The sequence below is a fragment of the Nasonia vitripennis genome, assembly GCF_009193385.2.
Source record: "Nasonia vitripennis strain AsymCx chromosome 4 unlocalized genomic scaffold, Nvit_psr_1.1 chr4_random0007, whole genome shotgun sequence".
NCBI classification, from domain to species: Eukaryota; Metazoa; Arthropoda; class Insecta; order Hymenoptera; family Pteromalidae; genus Nasonia; species Nasonia vitripennis.
In genome coordinates, this window is record NW_022279643.1 from 3,138,584 (window position 1) to 3,164,879 (window position 26,296).

A 26,296-nucleotide genomic window follows, 5' to 3' on the forward strand; every position below is an offset into this window, starting at 1 on the left:
CAGAGTCATCTTCATATAGATATTTTTAATTAGGAGAATATCTCCTGAACGGTATTGAATTTCGGGTAAAACTTATAAGATCAAGAGATTCATTCTGCTAAATGAAGATAGGAAGTGATGTACACACACTCAATATAGTGAAAGCAACTTTACTTATTCGGAGAGCAGAAATAAATCCTGGTATTTTAATAGATCATGCAAAAGCTTTAACAAAAGCAACAGCTAAATATCCGATGACTCACGTGAAAGTTGAAACTGTTTCTATGCGGGGTGATGTACTCGGAGAAACACTAGACAACATTATACTTTGGCAACTACCCAAAAGAATTATTGTAGCATTTGTAGATAACAAAATTTATAAAGGGAATAAAAAATACAATTCTTTCAATTTCAAGTATCTACATTTTCTACGTCTATCTACATAATATTAATTTGCTTTAATTTCTGTTCAAAACGATATTACCAGTTCAATTTATTCAAATTCCTCCAATTCTAATTGAAATTTTTGTAACTGTCACATGAGTCCTAACTTCTAAGAACATACCTACCGTTTTATTTTTTTTCTTTAGTGCACCAATATTGCAATATTATAATGTAAAGATAAAATATCGCACTTCCAGATTTTTCAAGGAATTTGTCTAGTCTTTCTGGAATTTCGGTCTTCCCGGAATTTTAACGCTGATAATAATCGCTATAATAATAAGTGTCGAATGGTTATGTATAAGTGGAAAATGTGTAACCTAAATTAAGGGCCAATTTTAACCAGTTTTCATCGTGTAAAATACACAAAGAGAATTTGTTATTGTTTAACAACCCAAAAAACTGGACAAGTCAAAATTTTACCAGTCTTAGGTATAAAGATTTTCTTTTTAGGTATAAAATATACCACTTTAATAAAGACTAAATATATTAAATAATGAAAAACAATTAATGATATTTTTAAAAGAGGAAATATATTAAAAATAAAATATATATACACTTATATTTAAGCAATAGCTAACACTAAACCATTAAATTGAATTAAATATTATTATCAGTATAATAACGTTTACACGTTGCCCTGCCGGTTGCCATCTTACCACGCGCCCCACGAAACATGGCTTATATTACTACATTAATATACTTTTTCATTTAATATTTTTTAACTCATAAATTTAAAATTATCTTATTATTATATTCAATTTTTATATATTTACAATATTTATATGTTTGCAATTAAATATATAGTATTAACTAATAAATAAGCAGAAATGACATAGTAACTTTGATAAACGTGCCATAATATAGCAACAAAAGTCGTGTTAAGTATATTAGAAAACCGAGTTAAAAAAATCACAATGTCATACATCTGTTGTATGACTATAACAACCAATCAAAACAGTTCAATTAACATGACATCAACATATATATTATATCGTGCCTTTTTGAAGGTTATTCGTGTTATCGTCAGATATCGATATAAAGAACATCTAAAAAACTATGACCGTCACCATGACGAACATTTCGCAATTTCCCATTTATCGTCTACAGTAATTGTGTCTTGACGTCAAATTTAGTCCTTTTACTCTGATGTTTTGTCCGCCATAAATAAAATCTAATCCCTTCGGTATTATGTTTAGTACAACACATCGCATCAAAATAAATATATTTTTTCAATAATTACATAATATTACTCAATAACAATACATTCTTCGAATTTATGAGCGGCAATGGCTCAGAAGGCAGACTGTCGGGCTAGTAATCTGGAGGTTCCGGGTTCAAGCCTGACTATCGGCTTTTTTGATATCGGGACACCTCTATGTTTACATACGTTTGTATGCTATGTACATAAGTGTCTCATAACGTCAAAGCTCCAGTGGTTCGGATCCCTCTGTATACAGATTCGCACTGTATAATTAAACTGTAGGCCCAGTCGAGATGCATGTGCACTACATTCCGATGTGATGCACATACACCACGACTATAGGGAACCTCTCTTGCCGGTACCATTGTATGGTATCGGGCAGATGGAAGAGCCATATAAGACTCTTTGAGAGGAGTTGAGAAGGCTATATATAAAAAAAATTTTCGAATTTAGCAATTCGAAATCGCATCAAAATAAATATATTTTTTCAATAACTAGATAATATTACTCTGTAACAATACATTCTTCGAATTTAATTTAAATTTAAATAATAAGTTTTATGCTTTAATGTTATGATGTAATTACTTCTGATTTTAAAATAAAATTATATTTTAATAGTGGTATATTACTTTATTATTGTTTTTGTATCATATTTACATTTATATAAATTTGTGAATTATATACATTAAAAGTTGAATCAATGTTTAAATATAACGAAAGAGCGTTAGCGAGTGAGTTTTTAGCTAGTTATAACATAAATTTCTTTTCACTTTATACCGATGGTACACAAATACCATTAAAACCACTGCAACCAAATTTCAAAGAGAAACTATATGTTGATGCATACCACGCGCTTTATTCAGGTACCGGAATTCATTTTTCAAATCAAGGAAATAATGTTTCAAAAGAACGTTATGCTCAAGGAAGCTGCTTGTTTGCTTTTGATTTATCTGCTGATTTTTCAGTCAATAGTACTTCACATTGGAATTTAGTAAAGCATGGTAGTATGAGAATAAAAGTTTGATTTGCTGAACCACTAGAATCTACAGTTGATTGTATTCTCTATGCTGTGGATGATAACGTGTTAGAAATTGATTCGCCGAGACAAGTTATCGTTGACTTCAGTAGTTAATACGTGGCAATAATTTGCTGAAACTAATTTCTAATTTTTTTTTGTGCAATAGATTAACGTCTTAAAGAAATAAGCTTAATAGCCATCTACCTGTCAGCCTAATCAGACGTGTTAGTAAAAAGTTATTATGGATTTCATTATTGAAATACGAGGATTCCATAACGATAAAGGATGTTTAATTCCTAAAGAGGTAGCTGTTGCATCAGTAAACAAAAGTTTTACGGCACATTGGGTGATCAGTCTCGTATGTAATTTTAGTGATATGCTAGATTAATCTGTACAAGAGGAACCGCAAAAGCTAATTTTTTACAGGAAGTGATGGCTCGAGAAGTTATAAATATGGATAAAGATATACAGTGCCCATCATTTGATAAACTTTCGTCATCACAAGCATATTATATTTTTCATTATACGAAAAATGTTCCAACCAATTATAAATGTGCATTAAATGAAGCTAAAAGACTTAAGCATTGATTTTTTAATTTATCTATGAAAAATTTACAAAAGCAATGTGTAAAAAAAAGAACACTCTACAAATACTGGCTACTCTTATTCGATCTCTTCCAGTCGCCACGTACGGAGTTTATAACTCGGATCAGATTCAGAAATTTCGGACAAAGCCGGCGATTATTGTATCTAATACGCAAGATTACACTAAACCTGGAAAGCACTAGATAGCGATGTATTTAGATCAACTTGGTAATGGATATTATTTGGACAGCTATGGAGCTCCACCGTTGATTCCTGATCATATAGATAGACTTCGGCTAAATTGTAAATTTTTTAGATGAAACACTATGAGAATGCAGAGTGAAAATCCTGATTTATGTGGGCAGTATTGTGTGATGTTTTATTATTTTCTATCGAACTGTTTTCTGCACGCGAAGCATATAGGTAAGGCTAGACTACCGGTGTTTAGTGGTAGAAAGGTAGAGATCTCATTGTTGTCACCAATGACGGCCTGTTCTCTTCCCGAGAGGTAAAATGCAAGCCAGCGGATGACCTGCTTGGAGAAGCCGAAGGAGGGTAGCTTTCCGTGTAGCCTGACGTGACACACCGTATCAAATGCCTTGCTAAAATCAAATAGAAGTAGAAGAGTGACCTTCTTCCTGTCTATCCCAAGCCTGACATCATCAGTCAGCTTAATTAAGCCGGACTGCGTGCTGTGGCCAGTGCGAAAACCAGTTTGGAAGTTGTCAAGATAAAGTCTTGTTTCAAGGTATTCAGAGATTTGATTGAGCACCAGCCACTCCAGCGCCTTGGATAGGAAACAAAGTAGAGAGATCGGACGGTAGTCTGTTACAGCTGTTGGAGAGTTGATCTTGTTTAATGCTCTCACGAGCGATGACTTCCAGGCGGAAGGAAAGCGTGCCTCGCTCAAAGACAGGTTGAAAATTTGACAAAGTAAAGGAGCGAGTATTGGCAATGCTTTGGAGATTACAACCTGTGGGATGCCATCGCTTCCCCTGGCCTGGGTATTGAAGTTTGATACTGCAGCCAACACGTCGACTCTGTGATAGCCCTGAAGATGAAATGTTCAGGGAGGTCTAGACTCTCAAGGGTTCGCAGATGGTCCTCAACAGATGGAGCTTGAGGATCATTTGAGATGGAACTAAAGTGTTTGTTGAGAGCATCTGGAGAGAACCGAGCAGGTGGAGAAGATTTAGAGGTAGTAATACCAAGATTTTCAAGCTCTCTCCATATCTCTGCAACGTCGGTCAGAGTAGACAAGCGTGAATAATAGTAATTCAGTCTGGCCTCCTCGACCTGTCTATGAGCGTCGTCCCTTGCGATTCTATAAAAGTATAGATCCCAAGGTAGTCGACTTCTGCGAAAACGCCTGTAGAGTCTATTCCTTTCAGTTAAAAGGTCACGAAGAGCCGCGGTGAACCACGGGTGACGCTTACGTCCAGGTATCACAGTCTTTAATGGGGCGAGATGATTTATGGCTTTCGTGATGTTGTCGTTAAGGATGGTAATGCATTCGTCAAGTGATGGCGTGGTGAAAGATGACCAATCACATGCGCTAAGGAAGTCCCTTAGCTTCTCAGCACAAATTCCTTTGTAGTTTCTGTAGTTGTATGTAGCAGGTACGTGGCGTGGAATCTGTACGTCGAGTGTCTGTCTTCCAATATGAGAGCAGGCGATCCTGCTCATCGATTAAGCATAGGTCGAGCCAGGTGTCAGAGTCCTGTCTGTGATGGGTTGCACCATATGGGACAGAAGTAAGGGAGTTTTCGTCGATGAAAGCCTTGATGAAGTTGGCGTCTTCAGACGAGGAAAGCTGGTCTGCATTAAAGTCTCCCATGATGACCTTCGTGGGGAAATTGTGCATATGTGTTGTTAGTTGTTCAATGAAATTAGATCCCTGGATGAAGGGAGAATGAGGAGGGCGATACACAACCCCCACGAAGATGGGCGATATTCCCTTAGCTGTGATTTCACAGAAAAGATACTCCGGCTTACCTGGTTTGCCCGACCATTCACCGTCAGATGATGAAATAATACTAGCTGTCGATGAGTGATGAATGTAGAGGGCCACACCTCCACCGTTCCTGTTTCTGTCCCGTCTGTACAGAGTTTAGTCATCCAGTGAAGGGATGGACGATATCTTGTCGCTTAGCCAGGTCTCAGTTACAGCTATTACGTGGAAGGGGGAACGAGTGGACAAGAAGAACCTGATCATCTCAATGTGACCCGTAAGGGAATTCGCATTGAAATGACAGACCCTTAGGCCTTCACGAAAGAGCGGCATCCCCTTCTCTTCTTTGCCTCCCTCCAGCCTGGCCTTGACTCGCAGCTTGTGGATGTCTGGAGGAAGCAGCTCATTGATGTTGATGAGTCCCTGGTGGTCTGGGCAGAGAGCTCTCGCTTCCTCCAGTAGTGCATCATCTAATTCACTAGTGTGAAGCTTGCGTTTCCTGGCTTTGGCCACTATGATGGAGCGGGCTAGCGCACTGGAAGAGAGAGTGACAGCTAGAGGTGGGAGTCCGCTGTCACCTTGCGCATTGATGTTCTTTGCGTCAAGTCTCCCCATGATCCTGACGGCTGCCACGTCCCGCTTCAGGACCGTGGGATCCAGTGCAGCCAGGACGGAGAAAGCCAGGAGTTGCAGTGACGTCTCCTGGGTATAGGCCAGGCCGGTGATCACCACCACATTGCCCGCAGAGCGCTCCTGCCTCCTCTTGATCTCAGCCAGCTCGCTGCGGAGTTTGTTGATCTCCTCCGAGGCCGGAGCAATGCTGTTGTTCTGCTGCTCTGCGGAGCTCCTTGACGACAGTTCTTGGTATTGTGCCTGCAGCTCAGAGATGGAGGACTCGACATTGCTTAGCCGAGTCTTGAGCGCAGGCAAGTGTTTTGTGCTTGAAGGGCCTCATTGTGGACCCTCCTGATGTCGTCCAGTGCGGCGAAGATGTCCTTGAGGGACCCCTCGATGGACGTCGCCTGTGATCTTGCAGGCGACTGGATTCTGGAGCCGGCGAGAGATGAGGGCGCAGACTTATTCTTCTTGGGCACACCTGTTACAGGCGTGCCCTTGGCGGATGTGTTTGCCGTTGCTGCTGTCGCTGCCGCCGATTTCGCCCTCGTCTGTGTGATCTTGGGCGTGACGACGGCGTATTCACCTGCACAGGCAGCACAGGCGAGTGTGGGAGCATCTTTCGGGCATTTCGGCATTTTTCCCACCAATTCCGCTCATTTTAGACGATGTTATGTCTCTGTCTATAACTTACTGTGTTTGATGGTGGTGATCCGTCTGTCCAACAGGTGGCTCCACGTCGATCACTTAGAGGGAAAAAGAGACGCCGTGCAGCGAGGAGAGAAGCCGTGCGTGTTTGCAGGTTATGTGTCAGCGACAGATGTCGAAGCAGGAAAAAAACGTTGTAGGAAGTTGCAGCCTCCAGTGAATATTATATCACGTTGAAGGTTGCAGAATAGCGCATGCAACAAACTACAAGAGAGAGAAAGAGAGAGAAAGAGAGAGAGAGTAGAGAAAGCAGCGCGATAAAAAAGAGCGCGCTGACCATCGCAGCGCCTATAGAGACGCTACAAGGAAGAGAAAGACTCTCCCTGATTCTAGCTACGCTTGCGAGCGTATGTGGCTGAAGCCACCGGCTAATCTGCAAGCCGACAGACACGTACCGTCCAGCGATGTGACTCTGCAGCTATCGAGACTGACCAGTGCGAAGTTAGCCTGATCACTAAGGTGCAGCGGCAGGGGAAAGCCAGCCCAAATATCCAGGCACAGCAGCGGGGCAACTGCGACCAGCGTGTCCGCAAAACCGAGGGCGAGAAGAGAGACTCGGCCATTAACCCGACCAAGCAATGGTGCAGCTTATCTGCAATATTAATCTAGTAATTCCGCGGTGCGCGTTAGAGTCAAGCTAACCTAGTGCTCTTTTTTTCTCTCTCTCTGTCTCTCTCGCGAGTGTCGGTGTAATTGAGCCCGACAGTTAGCTAGAATAGTCTTGCGAGAAGATTTGTCTCACGAGAGCGACGGCCGATCTCGACGATCGTTTTATCGCCAGTCATACGAATAACACACGCGAGTGCACGCTGCGCACATTAGGCGCGTTACGTCTAATTCAAAGAAGCATTGTTCATTACGAGTAAATAAACGTCTAGGGGGCAAAATCAGCTCGCCTAAACTTACTGAATAATCGATCAGCGTTCTTCGTTCATGCATGCATGCCCCCGACTTTAATAAACAATGAGGAACATTGAACTCATTCTCAAAAGTTTTTATCAAAACTGTTATCAAAATGTCTGTCTTGCTCAAAATGTTAGTAAACAAATTGACGAATAATTGGGGTATTCGCCATTTTGGTTAGAGAAATTTCCACTAAGGTATGTCAATATTAAAATCTCCAAAAATGTAATGATTGTACGTATTTCTGAGTTTCGATAAAAACTTTCTAACACCTTTTACAAATTCTGCCTTTGTCATATCGTGACACCTGTAAATCGCAGATATTCTGATTGATTCTCCAGTTATAAGTTTCATATAAGAACTCACAACACTCTATCAATCGATCACTTTTATTTTTGTTTTATCACATTATACCAGGGGGGTTCCCCTTACTCGCTCCGCTCGCCCACCCCCAATACAATTAATTTTACATTCATCTGAATAATAAAATAGGTAATGCATTATTTATATATCTATTTTTTCAATACCACCCATGAGGTAAATAGAAAGGCGCGTTTTTTAGGCACGACCGCGACACGGAAGTGCCTTATAGTTTCGTGTGCGAAAAATATGTGAGATGCGATATCTCACGCAATTTTCGACCTATCGGGCTGAAATTTTAGAAGACTACTTTTGCAAAAGCTAAAAAACTATTTTTTTGTATCCCCACACAGTGTATCAAAATTCAATTTCTGTGTCCAAAATTTGCTCGACAAGCCGAATTGCAATCATTCCTAATGAAAAAAATTGCAAAATACTTGTACGATGATTTCCATTTGTATAGTACTGCTTATATTTAATAAAAAAGTACATAACCTAAGAATGATTGCGATTTGGCTTGTCGAGCGAATTTTGGCCATAAAAAGTGGATTTTGCTAAACTATGCGCCGTCGCGCAATCATGTGAAAGATTGAGATGCTAGGATGCAGCGCAATGGAATATCAGGTAGTCAATTAAGAACACATAGGATATAGGGAAAACAAGGTACTTTTTATTCCCTCCAGCGATCATTTCTTCTACATCTTTTTTCCCCCTAGTTCTTCTTACGGTCCCGTGATATCTCTGCCAAAATCTTCTTGAGTGTGGCTAGCTCCGAGCATTGGTGCGACCGCTTTACGCCCGGGTGGCTGCAGACATAGCATCTCGGCTCTTCCTCCCTCTTCTTCCGGAGATACTCGGCGCGCTACTGCTCCTTTATTTGCGCGCATTCTTCCTCGTGATGTCAATCGCTCGGTGCGGCGCCTTGCTCACGTCTTTCTAGATGATAATGCCGTCGGCTTTGGCTGTTTCGGCCGATTTACTAAAGTCGAGTCCATAGATTGGCCGGGCTTACGCTTTCCATCCTGCTAATTCGCGCTCGCCATTACAATTTTCCGTGGTCGCCCGCGCGGGTGGCGAGAGGGTTTCGGAGTCGCTTCGTTTACGGGTCAGCCACTTCTCTCTGCCACTGCGGATGTCGACCCATATTTACCGGGCCGTTGCTCGCGCTTCCCTTCCGCCACTATGTCCGTCGGCTTGAGCTCAGACTCGAGTTCGCACGCTTCTGGCGAGTCGCTCATCGCCTTCACCTCGCAAGCATCCCTCGGTGATCGAGACTCATCGTCGTCCCCCTCTTCGTCGTCTTTGTCATAAAAGATCTTCATTTCTTCGGCCGACACAAGCTTTTCCACTCTTCCTTTTTTATAGGTGAGCTCGAATGTATTCGAGCTGACTTGGGCCGTAATCGTATATGGGCCTATGTACAGAAAAGCCAATTTTGCCGTGATGCCTTTTGCCGCAGACGACAATACGTGTCTCCTCTTGGCGACGCCGCTAACCTTGAAAGTTGGCGCTAGTCGGCGGGCATCGAAAAATGCCGCCTGAAGATCTTTCGACTCGCCAGACAGGGCCTTTGCACGCTCGTGCAGAGCTGGCAGCTTGGCGTGGCGGTTTCGCCACGCTCCCACAGTCTCCTACCGTGCAGCCTTTTGATCTTCTTTTCTTCTAAAAGATGCCGGCACTTCCGGCTGCCTGCTGAAATTTATTATTGCGGGCAAAACCCCTGTAGATTCATACACTGCGGTGTTGAGGGAGAACGCTATCTCGTTGAGGTACTCGTCCCATGCTCGATGATTATCTTGAGCAAACGTGGAAGTTTCTTTCTTGACAGTGCGGTTTATTTGCTCCAATGGATTTGCCTGCGGGTGATATGGCGGTGAGTGCGAGTGGTGGATTCCTTGTTCTGCCAAGTACTTGTTTATTATCTTGTTTTTGAATTTGGTACCATTATCCGAGTGGAACACCTCGGGTGCACCGAATCTCAAAATCGCTTTGCCGTTGGCTTTGCAAAGTGGCACGCACTCTATCCATCAAGTAAACAAACCCTGAAAGATAAGTGCGTACTCGTGACCTTTAGCAGACTTCGGCAAGGGGCCCATGATATCTCCGGTTACCCTTTGCCAATGCCTTTGCACCACACGTTTACCCATGAAACCTGGTGGCGCGCGTTGTTGTACTCTGTTCAGCTGACAGAGATTGCATAGCCACCTTAGGCTGCTGTAATCTGTTATGACATTGAATTTATAACTTTGGATCTACTGGTGAAACTTGCGTATGGCGAAATGCACGGCCAAGCATTCTTTTTCGCTGACCGTGTAATCCCTCTCTATGGGAGTGAGTACTTTGTTGGCGAATTCAAATACTCGGTCTTGTCCATCTATGCACTGCGTCAACACAACGCGGAGCCCTGTATCACTTGCGTCGGTTTGTATGACGAACTGCTGATTGAAGCACGGGCAGTGTAGTACTGGAGCCAAGACGATAAGAGCTTTTATCGTCTCGAATGCTGATTGCTGTTTATCGCCCTAAACAAACGGCTGATCTTTGTTTGTCAGCCATGTCAAAGGCTCGGCCAACGTTGCGTCATTTTCCGGTAATTGTCTATATCACTTTGCAGCTGCGGTGCCAGGCTGTTTGCGTTTCATCGTTGAGACGTACGCAAGCGATGCTAGTAGAGTTTGCTCCAATGGTGGTGGCGCGCGGTACTCTTGCCTGCTTGCCATTACGGTTTCGGCTTCTTCGGAAGCTGTTCCAGTCATGGCAGTTCATACAATCTTTGCAGTTCTAGCCTCAGATTTTTATGTGAGAGGTCTAATTGTTTTTTCAGGCTTGTTTGTGGCTTTATTTCCTTCATCATGCCTCTCAGGCATGTCACGAAACGGGCTCATGTGCACCTTGGTATCTTCTCTCTGCATCCGTTGTTGGAATCGCCTGTTCGTGCCGTATCGTCGTGTCGCCGCCGTATAGAACTCTTCCCAGCGTTGTCACTCATCTTTGTTGTTCTCGTACCATTCTGCGGCTACGCCTATAAATACGAATGGCAGAGCCATTATCCTCTCTGCTTCAGTAATTTGCTCTATGGTTTTGTTAGATTTGAGTCTATCCAAAAATCTATCAAATCAAACCGTAATTTTTTCCGTCACACAACGTAAACAAAATTTGCTAGTTTACTCCGTCCGAAATCGGACCAGCCTGCCACTAGGCTTGTTATTTCTGCCGATCCGCCGAGAGAATCTTACTCACGAGTCTAATACACTCACATTCTCTGTACACTCTCACCGGACTTACGATGACGCCCGCTCTGGACGTCCGCGCCGCTGACTTGCCGCCATCCACTCGCCGCTGTTCGCTATGCTTGCTGTTGCTACGCTCGCATTCGATTCAATTTTCCCCGACGAAATTTTTCTTCCGCGAGACGAGCTGATTCTTTCTTCTTGCTACACGAATTTATTTTAATGCCCACCTACTGCGACGCTCTCGTTCGTTACCTGCAACGTTGACGCACCAGTTTGAAAGTGGCAACTGGCCATGTGAACGGTGGCCACGAAGATGCCGCAGAGTCACTGAGCAGTTTCTCTATCTGTTAAAATACTGCGCCACGGCTATTTCTTGATGACGCTGGAGTCGCCCACAGACGTTAGCCGTCAGTGCGATGACAACTCCATGCAATGCAGCCAAGTCACGTGAATATACAAAATGCACGGCGAGTGAAGCTCGCCGAGCTTTCTCCGCGCACAGGGTTGCTTCATTGTCAACGGCGACGACGATGATGCGGCTATATCTTAGTCTAACCCTGTCGAGTCCGCGAACAGGAGATAGGAAGGAGGGGGTTCGTAACAGCACAACGAGCAAACTTGTAAATAGAATAGTTGCATACATTAATCACTTCAATTGGTTACAATAGTCGCGCCAGAGGACGGTGTTTGGTAGACGAGCCGAGGATTCGGTGGTACGAATCTCAGCTTCAGCGTCTATATAGTCGTGTGAAGAGAGTCGTGAGATATACGAAGATGCGAAGCACTCGTCGAGCACGATCTCCGGTCACCAAGGTCAAACGACGAAATCCGGTTATTCGTGGCGAGGAGGCGTCTATCCTAGCCAAGCTGCTCCACTCCTCGGAAGGCTCCTGGGTAGCTGCTTCTGGACGTCAAGCTGAGATCGAAGGTGCCAGCCATGGGAGATAAGTGCTCGGATGATGCTCGTCGACACGATACGTTTACCGGGATACTTTAGTTCGGTCTCCGCGCACATGTGTTTACTGGATGCAAGCCCGAATAAGTCTACCTTCACGCGCAGTGTCTCACGCGCGCTCTTCTACTTACCTTATGGGTAGTGTAAAAAAATAGAACTTTTAGTATAATTATTAACATTATTACTGAAAATGTTGAATGAATTATGACTGAGGGGGGCTGAGGGAGGACAGAGGGGGAATAGCAATGAGGAGTGGCGAGCGGGGGGGGGGGGCGAAGGGGGCTTTCAAGAGTTAAAAATAACGCGTTTTCTGAAACGTTTTAACGTTATTTTGATATATATATATATATATATATATATATATATATATATATATATATATATATACAGGGTGACCCAATTTAAACGGGCACCGCTCATAACTCGTCAGGGACAGCCACAATCGAAAAAATGGTAGAGACCAAAGTTGTAAGATATCGAAGGGGCAACCCGATGGTGACCTTGGATTTGACCTTGAACGCGTTTTTCAAGGTTATTTGAAGGTCAACTTTGGATTTTTAAATAGGAACCGCATTCTTTTATTGCGGGAATGGAAAGAGCGGTAAATTTTACGTTCAGAATGGTATGTTCGGTTGCGGCACTGAAGGTCATCTCAATGTCCTGCAGCCAGAATGAAACCCCGCCTACGTAATTCCTCTAGCAACGCCAAATTAAAAAAAAGTGGTAGAGACCAAAGTTGTTGTATAGGGGGGGGGGGGGAGAATTGTGACCTTGAATTTGAGCCAGTCCTACAAGGTCATTTCAAGGTCAAATTATTTTTTTTCAAACTTTACTTTTACTTTGTATCCGAGATGAAATCCCTTCTTAGATGTTCTCTGTCCAGCGGCCAAGACGCAAATGAGCCCTCGCTAGCGTCCAAACATAAGTCTCGCTATTCCCCGAATGATCCCTTCCGACGGTTAACTTGCGAATGACTCCTCTAGGTGGTCGCCACCTGCCGCCCGAACTTTCGATTTGCAAAAATAAAAATAGCCTCCGAAAATTGTCGAAAGAGTCTCACACTCGGCCTTCCGCCAAAAATATTAACGAAAATTTTTATTAACAAGCCAATCATCGATACAGAAAAAGATTAAGTAAAACATCGAAGTATTGTAGAAAAACGTCAAAGTTTGATAAAAACGTAAAAAAAATATTAAATGTTTTATTTTTAAAAAATCATAAATTGATAAACCGTAATGCCAAAATATGAATAGAATTTTACAATAAAAAGCCATCGATACAGAAAAAGAAAAAGTAAAACATCGAAGTATAAAGTAAAAAAGTTTTTATATTTATTTTACACACATTTATTATTTGAATCAGAAATAAATTGCATTATGTTTTTTTAAATAACGTTGTTGTTTTTCCATTTAATTTATTCATAAATTATTATTGTTTTAAGTATACATAGATATACATACATACGTATGTTTGTATACATATGCTATACACACATACATGTAAACACGCATGTTGAAAATACATATGTATAAGCAGAATTATAAAGTTTGTAATACATACCATGTCGTCACACAGATTATACATACAATTACTGGCAACAGTTAATATAATTATTTAGTGATAATTCCACTGTATAAATATTTTAATTCTATTAGAAATATTTTTGCAGCAGAAATTGGTAGGTACTTAAATTTTTTGCACTTTTCTATTAGATAAGTAATAATAAACAACCAACAACACTAAAAAATGTATGTTCATTATTTAAACTTGTACAATATGTAAGCTGTAAAATATTGTATTTAACACGATAATAATTAATTAATAACATACATATTAATATAAAATATTGCATCTAAAGTTATGTTAATGTAAAAAAATTTTTATCTAACGTAACAGAATATTTATTATTGTTAACAAATGAAGATTGTACTTTTTACATCATTTCATTTAATATTAAAAATAATACGAATATACATTTTCTATTAAAATTTTTGTATTAATGTCTTGTATAAAAAAAGTTCTGCAATACGTAATGAAGGTATTTCTTGAAGAATCAATTTACTTAAAATTAAAAAATGTTTGATATAATTTCAAGTCATAGCGATTATTCTAGAAAATATTGTTTAAGAGCTAAATATTCCGATTAATTACCCATATTTTAAATGTATGTATAAGTTTGATTTCACTTCATAAAATTTAATAAGTTAAAATAAATCTTTTACTAAAATACAATTTTAACTATTTTATAAGTTATCTATTAAAATTTACTTTTAACACTTTTGGAATTACAAAATATTTATTTATTATCTATTTCATAAAAGCTTCCTAATCAATAAATTATTTTATAATAAAAAATTAATAATTACTATTTGCAATTAAATAATTGTTTAAGTAGTTTTTTATTTATTATTTTTTGCAGAAAACAGTCTAAGTTCTAGTAATGCAGTAGAATTTTTAAATTTATTTAGATATTTATCGACTTCAAATACTAATTTAATAATTGAAAATATGTGATTTGAGTCATTTTTTTTATTTTTGTAATATTTATAATCTAAGTAAATATGCCGGACTATAGTCGAAGCGAAATTGTTGATATTTTATTGATTTTGGGAGAGTGTCGAAGAAATTATAATGCAGCAGCACAATTATATCGGAGGCGTTTCCCAAACAGAAATCATCATCCATCTCGAAGTACGATCCAGAGAATTGAACAGCGAGAGAGGCGAGGACCTCAAAGATCACGACAACGTCATAGAGTAATGACTATCGAGCGAAATGATCCACGAGTATTGGTGGTGCTTGCTATGATTTATTTAGATCCTCATATTTCAATTCGACAAATAGAAGTACGATCTGGCATCCCGAGAGAAACAGTGAGAAGAATAACAAGACTCCATCGTTACCATCCATATCATATTACTTTGACCCAAGAGCTAACAGAACGTGATTTTGAAAGAAGGTTACGATTTTGCCAATGGGCACAGGAAAGATTGCAAAACGATCCACATTTTTTCAGGTACGTCATGTTTTCCGATGAAGCCACTTTCCATAATACAGGTCAACTAAACCGACACAATTCCCACTATTGGTCCATTGAAAATCCTCATTGGACCCGTGCAGTCGATCACCAACATCAATGGAGTCTTGTAGTATGGTGTGGTATTGTTAATGGCTATCTAATTGGGCCTTACTTTTTTGACGGTAATGTTAACAGAGATAGATACCTCCATTTTCTGACAAATGAATTACCAAATCTGTTAGAAGATGTTAATATACAAACCAGAATGCGTATGTGGCTTCAACATGATGGTGCACCTGCGCATAGAAGTTTAGATGTTCAAGATTTTTTAAATCAAATGCAAAGAATCATTAATACTTGCAGAGGCATACCAAGGCATGTGCTTCTGTCGACTGTTGGAAGCTTTGAGCGAAGAATTCAACTATGTATTAGACATCATGGAGGGATTTTTGAACACTTAATTAGGTAAAGCTTAAACTCTATTTATAAAGTGATTTTTTCATGGTCTTGCCTTCATCTGCCGGTGTCTTCACGTCTTGCCTTCATCGGCCGGGCTATGATTCTTGCCTTAATCGGCCGGTGTCTTCACGTCTTGCCTTCATCGGCCGGGCTATGATTCTTGCCTTAATCGGCCGGTGTCTTCACGTCTTGCCTTCATCGGCCGGATCAAAATGGGACCTGAAAATCCACCCTGCTACGTCCTCGTCGTGGGTCCTGGACATCAAGTTTTATAATGATGACAAAACGCAGGAAATGGTACGCTAAATGATTAAAATCTTTTCTTCTATTTTAAATTTACTACTTCGTTTAAAGTGCAACATTTTACACGCTTTCAGGATCCGGAGTCGAAAAAGTGGGTGCTGTTTGAAAAAAAATAATTTGACCTTGAAATGACCTTGTAGGACTGGCTCAAATTCGAGGTCACAATTCTCCCCCCCCCCCCCCCTATACAACAACTTTGGTCTCTACCACTTTTTTTTAATTTGGCGTTGCTAGAGGAATTACGTAGGCGGGATTTCATTCTGGCTGCAGGACATTGAGATGACCTTCAGTGCCGCAACCGAACATACCATTCTGAACGTAAAATTTACCGCTCTTTCCATTCCCGCAATAAAAGAATGGGGTTCCTATTTAAAAATCCAAAGTTGACCTTCAAATGACCTTGAAAAACGCGTTCAAGGTCAAATCCAAGGTCACCATCGGGTTGTCCCCTCGATATCCTACAACTTTAATCTCTACCAATTTTTTTAATTTGGCGTTGCTAGAGGAATTACGTAGGCGGGGTTTCATTCTGGCTGCATGACCTTGCGTTGACCTTCAGTGCCGCAACCGAACATACCATTCTGAACGTAAAATTTACCGCTCTTTCCATTCCCGCAATAAAAGAATGGGATTCCTATTTAAAAATCCAAAGTTGACCTTCAAATGACCTTGAAAAACGCGTTCAAGGTCAAATCCAAGGTCACCATCGGGTTGCCCCTTCGATATCCTACAACTTTGGTCTCTACCATTTTTTCGATTGTGGCTGTCCCTGACGAGTTATGAGCGGTGCCCGTTTAAATTGGGTCACCCTGTATATACCCTTTGTATATACCCTTTTTGTTGAGATATGTATATTTATTATATATAAATAATGGATATGCTTATGATAATTAATTTTCTCTGCTGAAGTGAAAAATAAGGATACTAGAGTTTCTATAAATATTGATACTCAACTGTCGTGCGAAAACAAGATTCTTACGAACATAAAAACATACAAACCTTAAACACATATTTTTAGCATGATGGTAATTTAAATGTTTTAATTCCACTATGAATCTTAAAAAATGCAGTATTTTATTTATTTATAGCACTGCATCGCATAAGTCCGCACCTATTTCACGCCTATCAGTGGCATAAGTAGTCCATTATTTTACCGTGCTCATTACCTTTGCTACGCTCGGGGGCTACTGCACGGTGAAAAAATGGATTGCCAATGCCACGGATAGGCGTGACAGCGGGCTTATGTCAGGCCAATGCTATAAAATATTGTACGATACACGTGCCATAAGTCGTTCTTCATGGCACGGCGTTAAGCGTACCCGCTACGCTTGGGCGCTTATACACCCCGTGCCGTGAAGTAAGATTATGACACGCCGTGGCGTAAACCTCGATTTATGCCACGCTCCTGCAAAAATGCACTCGCTAAATCTTGTTTTACGTACGTTGTATCAAACTACTTTACCGCACTAGTGTCGTAATATACTATCCATGCCACTAGTATCGTAATGTACTTTTTTTGATTGATTATTCGTTTTTTGCGAGCGATTTTTGCCTAAGAATAAATTATTACCCCTAAAAAGTGAAAATTTAAAATCCGCGCATAGAGTGCCTTATAGTCGCTACAATGATGAATTAAAAATATAATATATATAATATACGACTTACCGAGTGTTCACGTATCAGTGCTTGATACTTAAGCATCAATGTTTGTCTAGTCATTATACTGCTTTGTCGCCACGTACTAAAAGCTGCTTTAGCACTTGCCACAGCATCTTGCATTTCCGATTCAGTACTCTTAGGTGTTCGACAGATTACTTCATTTGTTGCTGGGTCATGTACCTCCGTGAATTCCGTACTTTTTGAATCTTAAATCAATACATCAATTAAATTAATTTAGACAAACATTTGTGAATATCTATACATTTTTCTCATGTAGTATTGACACGTTTCTTAATAACACGTAAATACTCTTTCTAAAAAATAATTATTAACAAGATAATCCAATTTTTTTTTATAATTATAACTAAATCCCTTCTGGAAGATGAAGAACCTCCCCGAAGGCGAGGAAGTTTGAGCTTAAAGAAGGCTTTAGGTCCTAATGGCTGTTCTAGACTATCATAAATCGTCACTATATTATTTGAAGGGCGAAGGAGCCTAGCCAAAATCAAATGACATCATTAAGGGTTCCAGCCTGGGTAAAATCATGCAAAAAAACAAAAAAAATATTTGTCTCATAAAAATGTTTGCTTTTCACGTGAATTAAAAAACAAAAAATATTTACAATATAAACTATTTCTACCGAAAAATATCATATACATACCGTACGTTATAATTATCCACACGTTGTATGCGTAGCTAATAAATTTAATTAATATTTTTCACACTGTACTTGTTGCTAACAACATTTAATTTATATTTTTTAGAAATATCCCACAAGTGAAGTAGCGTTGCGGAGGGCACATAAGGAGGCCGGGTCCAGCGCTGTACCTCGCCCCTCTTCCAACAGCCTAATGCTGCAAGTACACGGCTCGTGTCCAATGACAACTTGTGCAAAGACTTCAGCAAATAAAACTGTTTTGTGGCAAAGGAATTTATTGCTTTCAAGTGGTTTATTTCATCCCTCTTTTTTACCTAGACCCCCAACCCCTTCCCACGTTTAGCAACCCATAGAAAGGAATATTTTCTTCAAGGAATACTTTCTTCATCGGCGACTTTTTCTCCAACATCCTTTTTAAGGCAGTTGTTGAGTAAGTCTTACTCTATCGGCAACTCCTTGTTCAACTGTACTAGCCGTAATTTTGTTATTTCTAACATTTTTTTTGTTTTGGTTGTGCTTTCTCATATCCTACAACAATGTCTTCTCCCGCGAAAAAATATCGTATCGATAGATGCGTTAATCCATTTGATATTAATACAGGACACAGCAAATCTCTTAGGAAGATCTCCAAAGAATTTCAAGATGTCTATCCTGATTATCCAACATCTTCACTAATTTGTGATACATGTAGAAAATCCTTTTACAAACTACATGATTTGTCATCTCCAAACGTCAGTATGAGTGTTGATTTTGAATCAGAGACTGACTCACCTTTGGTTTCAAACACCGATGCACCTATGCAAGATGATATTACAGATATTTTAACTGGACTTAAAAACAAATTCCAATCCCTGTCGGAGAACGGTCCATTACGTGTCAGTATTCTTACTATTTTGCCCGAACACTGGGCAATACGTAAAATTATGAACCAATTTGGTGTGTCTCACAGAATGGCTCGTAAAGCAAAACAGTTAAGAGAATCAGATGGAGTTTTGGCTTCCCCTGTTGCAAAACGTGGAAAAATGTCCGACTGTACTACTCATGATGCCACTGCAGTATACATAATGCAGCAAAAGCTTATACCTGAAATTCGCAAGGTTTGTCCCACAGTAAAAAAGGTAATATATGCTACTGATGGTGCTAAACAGCATTTTAAAAATCGTTATCAAATGAGTAGTTTAATGAGCCATAAGAGAGATTTTGGCGTTGATGCTGAATGGCACTGTTTTGCAACAGCACACGGAAAAGCTAGTTGCGATGGAGTTGGAGCGATAGTAAAGAGAGAAGCTACAAGAGCGAGCTTAAAAGCTGCAAAAAATAAAGCAATTCTAGATGTTAAAGCTCTTTATTCATGGGCTAATGGGCGATCATTCAATATAAAATTTTTCTTATACACCAAAAAAGATCACGAACAAACTCGTCAATTCCTATCAAAGAGATTTAAAAACTGTCCACCTGTCACAAACATACAAATGGGGCATGGATTTATCCCAGAAAATAATATATTTTTTTCATCCACGCAGGCTTATACATATACACAGAACAATAGAAAAATGTAAGTGCAAAAACCGCAGACAGATAATTCTAAATCTAATAGACCGGAAAAATATAAGATTCATGTGCACAAATACTGATTCCGATAATACATTTATAACCATTAACCTCACAAACCCCCATATCGATACTTTAAATTGATCCTACATCATTTGTTGCGGTAAAATTGGTTTAGTGGCGGTATAATGTCCGCCATTTTGGATCCACCATTTTAAATTTTGAAATTTCAAGGTCAAGCTAAGATTCAATTACCCCGAAAACCCCCATATCGATTCTTTAAACTGATCTAAAATCATTTGTTGCGGTAAAATTGGTTTGGTGGTGGTATAATGTCGGCCATTTTGGATCCACCACTTCGAATTTTGAAATGTCGAGGTTAAAATAAGATTCAGTGACCCTGAAAACCTCCATATCGATACTTTAAACTGATCAAAAATCATTTGTTGCGGTAAAATGGGTTTGGTGGAGGTATAATGTCCACCATTTTGATTCCGCCATTTTTGATTTTGGAATTCCGTCAGCATTGTCAATAAGATGTCCTATCATGAGTTGTACATGCTTTTTGGTGGGATATTTCACAAATTAGAACATTTTTACTATTGTTTTTGTTGAATGTGCTATGAAAACGTGGGTTTCAGGCTCCATATATTATGCGCCACATTGGATTTTTGAAAAGGCCAGAACTTTTTCAAAAGCCCTTGACCAGACGATCATTTTGAGACCTCAAACGTCTTGTTAGGTTAACCCCAATTTTGGGTGCACTGATGGTCCGGTTGACGTGAAACGTCCCATATATATATATATATATATGGGACGTTATTACATATATATTTGGGACATTCCACGTCAACCCGTGAAAAAATTTTTCAAATTCCGGGCAAACTTTATTACCTAGTCTAGACTACCCCCAAAAGAACACAACAAATGTCAAACCTCTAAGTCTATTCCTTGCGATGTCATGGCCATATCAAAAACTATGATTTTCTAAATTTTTGCTCATTTTGCCAACTAAAGGCAAGATAGTAGCGTTTTTGGTAAAACACATTGAGACACCTTTTTTTGTAAATTTCCTGCAGAATTGGAAAAAAATATTTATATGATATATATATATATATATTTTTTTTATATATAGAAATATTTATATATATATATATATATATATATATATATATATATTTTATATATAGAAATATTTTATATATATATATATATATATATATATCATGTTTTATATTAGCTGCCCACCTTTGTATTGCTCGACATCATATTGTTTCACTGCGGCAAGGTTTAAAATTTTGAATAAAATTGTACACGTTCTTTATGATAAAAACTTCCAATCTAGACATGGTGGAGATTGGACCAAGCTTTGTATTATGAGTTATAGCATTTTTTTTAAAAAACTATTTCAAAAAACACTAACAATGCTATAACTTATGATACACAGCTTGGCCTAATCTCCACCACATCTAAATTTGAATGTTTTATCATGAAGAATATGTAAACAACATGTAAAAACGTTGACATTTGAGAATCAACTCTAAATTATTTAGATTAGCTGTTATTAGATAATATATAATTAGCTACCATCTTTTTAAAGTCATTCCTAAAGTTGAAGGATATAACCTTCAGTGTTTGAAAAACAGCATACGCATTTCGTGGAGAAAATTAGTATATGCAACATGGGAATAAGTAGAGAAAGCCTTAGACTTCGGCTCTTGGCGAAAATCATATGCAATCTGAGACATTCTCTACTTTTATTCCCTTGATACATAATCTGCTATTTAATAATAACTCTCAATGTTTCAGAGTTGAAACGGAACCTTTGCAAGTAACCCTCAATAATTAAGCGTACGCTAAAATTTGAGAGTAACCATCGAGAATTGAGAGTATATCCTTAATTGAGAATTTATCCTTAATGGTTAAGAATATACATATATTGTAACGGGGTGAGACTTGACGATGAAAGGAGAAATCACAAAAAGATACACCGGGACCGAGAATTGATCCGGCGCTCCTGAAATCCCTAGGCGCGCATGATACCACTGAGCCAATTCTGCCCTATTTCGTCACTCTCAATCCTGCCTCGATTACCGGCATTTTTTTTTTTTACATGGCATTTGGAACTCGAAAGTTCATCGCCTCATCTACGCAAGCCTTCCACGCTGCCCTATCTTGTGTCAACCCCACCCAAGATGCACCTCTCCGATCGACCCCCACCCATCCTATTTCTACTAGATCCGCTTTTACGTTGTCCTCCCATCTACGTCTAGGTCTACCTAGAGGTCGCGTTACCATCGGCCTGCCCTTCATGACACGCGCTGCCGTACGGTCGTCTTCCATTCTCGCTACGTGCCCTGCCCATCCCAATCTGCGTGATTTTATTATTCTGTTAATATTTGGTGACGCGTACAGATTGTGTAACTCATCATTGTGTAGTCTCCTCCATTCCCCGGTTTCCTCATCTTTCTTCGGCCCGTATATTTTTCGCAAGAATTTATTTTCAAATACCCTAAAACGGTTGTCCGCCTGCTTAGTGAGAGCCCACGTTTTGCACCCGTACAGAACCACCGGCAGTATTATTGTCCTGTATATTCTTATTTTAACGTTTTTAGACAACAGCCTCGACTTAAGTAAATTACTCACGGCGTAGAAGCAAGCATTACCCGAATGGAGTCTCTTATTTATTTCGACATTAATCTCGTTTCTATCATCTATGGTCGTATCCAGATACCTGAATTCGCTAACCTTTTCAAAAGTAAAATTCCCAACTCTGAGATCTTCCTCCCTTCTGCAGATGCCTAGCTTATCCACAATCATGTACTTTGTTTTTGATTCACTCACTTCTAACCCTTTATACTCCACCGCTTTTATGAGGATTTTCGCGTTTCTTGCTACCGTTTCCCTACAATCCCCCAGTATATCCAAATCATCTGCGTAGCCTAGTATCTGCGTTGTTCCATTAAGCGTTGCACCCAGCTGGCTAACCTGCATTTTTCTAACGGCATACTCCTACGTTAAGTTAAACAACACCGTAGAGAGCCCATCCCCTTGTTTTAAACCATCGCGTATCATGAAGGGTTCTGATACATTACCGCCTACTCGGACCTTTCCCGTGCTTCTGTTCAGACATATTTGAATTAATCTCACGAGTTTTTTCGGTACACCGAGAAGTACTAGAATTTGATACATTTTGCTTCGCTTAATAGAGCAACTGTCTTATGGTAAACATTTGATCGCTCGTCGATCTGTTGCGCCGAAATCCTCACTGATAATCTCCTACTATATCTTCCGCGAATGGAGTGAGTCTAGCTTGTATTACGTTTGACAGAACTTTGTAGCACGTTGCTAAAAGTGACCCCTATAGTTATTGCAGTCTCTCTTATCCCCCTTTTTAAAAATCGGTATAATGATAGATTCCTTCCAATTTTCGGGTATTGTTTCATTTTTCCAGATGGTACATACTAGTTTATAGATTTTGAAAGTGAGCTCGACGCCCCCATATTTGAGTAACTCAGCTGGTATAGAGTCATTTCCCGCGGCTTTCTTGTTTTTTAGTTTTTTAATCGCGGCCTCTACTTCTTGGTAGCTCGGTTCCTCCACGTGGGGTTCAGCAGTGTGAATTTCGTCCCCTAATTCTTCGCTATTTTCGTGCACGTTTAATAATTTATCGAAATAATTTTTCCACAGCGACAGTAATTCGTTGTCATTTGTTACGAGGTCCCCGTTTTCGTCCTTCATCAATTGCGCTCTACTCCTAAAACCCTTTCTGATGGCGTTAATCCCTCTGTATATTTCGCGGGGGTTATTTTCCTTACTGTTAGTTTCTATTCTCCTAATAAGATTCTTTTGATACTCCCGCTTCTTATTTCTGTAGATCGCGCTCGTCTGTTTCCTTACGTTAGAATACTCTTCTACGGTCCTATCGCTTCTATTTTGTAAGCTATCTAATTTAGCCTTTTTGCGCCTTTCAAACCAGAGTTCGCACTCTTCGTCAAACCATGGTTTGCTCTTTGGCTTTTTCTTTTTACCCAGTATTTTGTTCTCGGCCTCTTTTACCGTTTTTTCGATGTTCCCCCATAAGCTATTCGGTTCGTCATTCCCCTCCGGCGATGTGTTTGCTTCTTCAAGTGCCTGAAACCTGTTATTAATTTCTTTCTGGTACCTAATTCGCTCTGTTCTATCTCGTAGTTTCTCAATATCGAAGCTTTCTACGTTGTTTGCTCGCTTACTATTTTGATTCGCTACTAGTCTAGCTCTTAATTTGGCTACTACTAGGAAGTGGTCCGAGTCGCTATCTGCCCCTTTGTAAGCCCTTACTTCAAGAACATTAGTATGACGTCTTTTTTCAATGAGGAAATGATCAATTTGGTTCTGTGTGGCCCCGTCCGGCGATGTCCACGTTGCCTGGTGTATGTTCTTGTGCTTAAAACATGTAGTTTTGATTATAAGATCTTTTGCCGCCGCAAAATTTATGACCCTAATACCGTTATCATTGCTGCCTTCGTGCAGGCTTTCCTTACCTATAGTAGGCCTAAACATTTCCTCCCTACCTATTTTAGCATTGAAATCGCCTAATACTATTCTTGTGTTGTAAGACGCGAACTGGTCGATTACCTGCTCTAAAGTTTCGTAATAGAGATCCTTAGCTTCTTCTTCTTTGTCCTCCGTAGGACAGTGTACATTAATAAATACATATCTATACCATTCACCTTCGATAATGATGTACGAGAGCCTATCATTGACGGATTTGAAACTTTTAACCGAATGTATGATGCTTTTGCTTACGAGAAATCCGGTGCCTAGAGATCCCCCACTCCCGGCCCCATACAGGTACGTGAAGTTACCCGATGCTAGTACTCCGCCATCTGGCCACCGCGATTCCTGTATTGCTACCAAATCTAGATTGTACCTATCAGCTTCCTTTACGAGTTCTTTAAACGCACCTGCTCTGTATAGACTGCGAACATTCCAAGTTCCGACCCTTAAGTCCCTTTTGATTCGGATTTGATTTTTTTGAGCCATGGTAGTAAGTTAAACCCGCGCGCTTCGGATCCTGTTCCGATCGCAGGTGAGTCCACCGTTCTAGAGGTGATAGCCCCCATACCTTTCTAGAACTAAGTATGAGAGCTTTCCGACTTTGACGAGGACAGTGTCAATTCGTCGTCAGACACACTACGGTTTCATTCTCGCATCCTAACGCCCCCCTGCAAGGCAGCGCGCCTTCGCTGGCATCGTTACCGCGTAAGACCAGGTGACGAATCATTCTACACATCCCCTTTCGGGGCAGTTGTCATCGCTCCCGCATCCTCCTCGGCAGCAGGATTTTTGCCCATTTTTGTAATGTGTGATGAAAGAGATAGATTGAGAGATAAGAGATAATGTATAGTGTTTCTGTTGTTGTGGTGCTTGCGTAGTGTTTCTAGATGAATGCGTTCGACAGTGTGGGCTCATCACACCCACGCCTGTTCCTATCGGCTGTCCGCGGCTGCTTATTCAATTTATTCGCAGCTAACCTCTTTCTCAGGGGCTGTTCTTCTATCCGCAACCTAAGGACGCGCTGTGTAGTGGTGATAGGCACCTACCCGTCCGATCTGGACGACAAGGCCCAAGACCCGCTTAGGGTAGCGGCATTGTAACAGCTCGATTACCGGCATGGCAAGGAAAATTGTTCCTCGCTACAACCCCCCACTAGAGTCGGATTATCGTCCTGATTTTGACTCTACCAATCCACCTCAGGATCGCCGGTAATGCAGGAACTCTTCTTCGCCGACTAGCTCTTCGACGACGTCTCCAACCTCCGCACCTTTTTGCACTCGTCTTCTTGACCGCGTGTCGTAATCCGCAATGCCCTGTGCTGCCGCTGCAGCTGATTCTCTTCCCTCATAGAAGACCGCCGCACGGTGTAAAAAAAAATGTTTGTATTAAAACCTAATATTTCACGATTGAGTGAACGGAATTGGATGAAATTTTGTTAGAGTATAGTTTGAGTTATGTGGAATGGAACTGATATGGAAGTCAGTTTTTAAATAATTTAACAAGTCTTCACACAAAAGAACAGACATTCAACTTTAATATAATGGATTTAGCATGATAATGACAGATTTGGACATTCACAGTAACTGGCTCGCATACTGATGGGATAAAAATATCTGTGCAATTCACTTTGCAGACCTCATCATTGATGACTTTAGGCACATAAATGACACTTTTTTATAATTTACACGTAATCAACAATGATTGAGTCAGTATATGCCATCTTATTTTTAACATTGACTGAGAATGTGACAACTATGTGTGGTGTTATCTGTTATTCTGCTGTATAGCATAGCAGACAACATATACAACCTCTATATTATATGTAGTATATACTCTTATATGTATGTGTGTATGGTTAAGTACTGATTGTGCTGCTATATGAATATAAGTAAGATATAAGCAGACAGCCTGTACCACCTGTAGTATACACTACGTAGCATACTAGGTTGGGTTGTTACTTTTTGCCTCTTTAACTCGTACATTTGAAAAATTATCACAATTATTTAAGTAAACGGTAGATTTTCAATTAAAAATAATTATCGTTATTAAATATGTTTTGATTGTTCTTATTATACCTGTTTATTCGTACAGTAGATTTGTATAAATTATACTTGGCAGTTCTTAGCCAGTGACATGTACTTCGTACTGGCCAGTAG

General features: G+C 39.9%; 1 protein-coding gene across 14 annotated transcripts in view; it reads right to left on the reverse strand.

Annotated features, from left to right (window-relative positions):
* Window positions 1-26,296, reverse strand: part of LOC100114161 (methylmalonate-semialdehyde dehydrogenase [acylating], mitochondrial) — a 242,410-nt gene that overhangs the window by 56,838 nt on the left and 159,276 nt on the right. For 7 of the 14 annotated variants that reach the window (XM_032602011.1, XM_032602010.1, XM_032602009.1 and 4 more), the window contains 1 exon segment: window positions 17,399-17,598. The exons of the other annotated variants lie outside the window; for them this stretch is intronic. In XM_032602011.1, coding sequence (XP_032457902.1) covers window positions 17,399-17,512 — 114 coding nt within the window. In that variant the 5' untranslated portion in view covers window positions 17,513-17,598. 14 annotated transcript variants of the gene reach the window in all.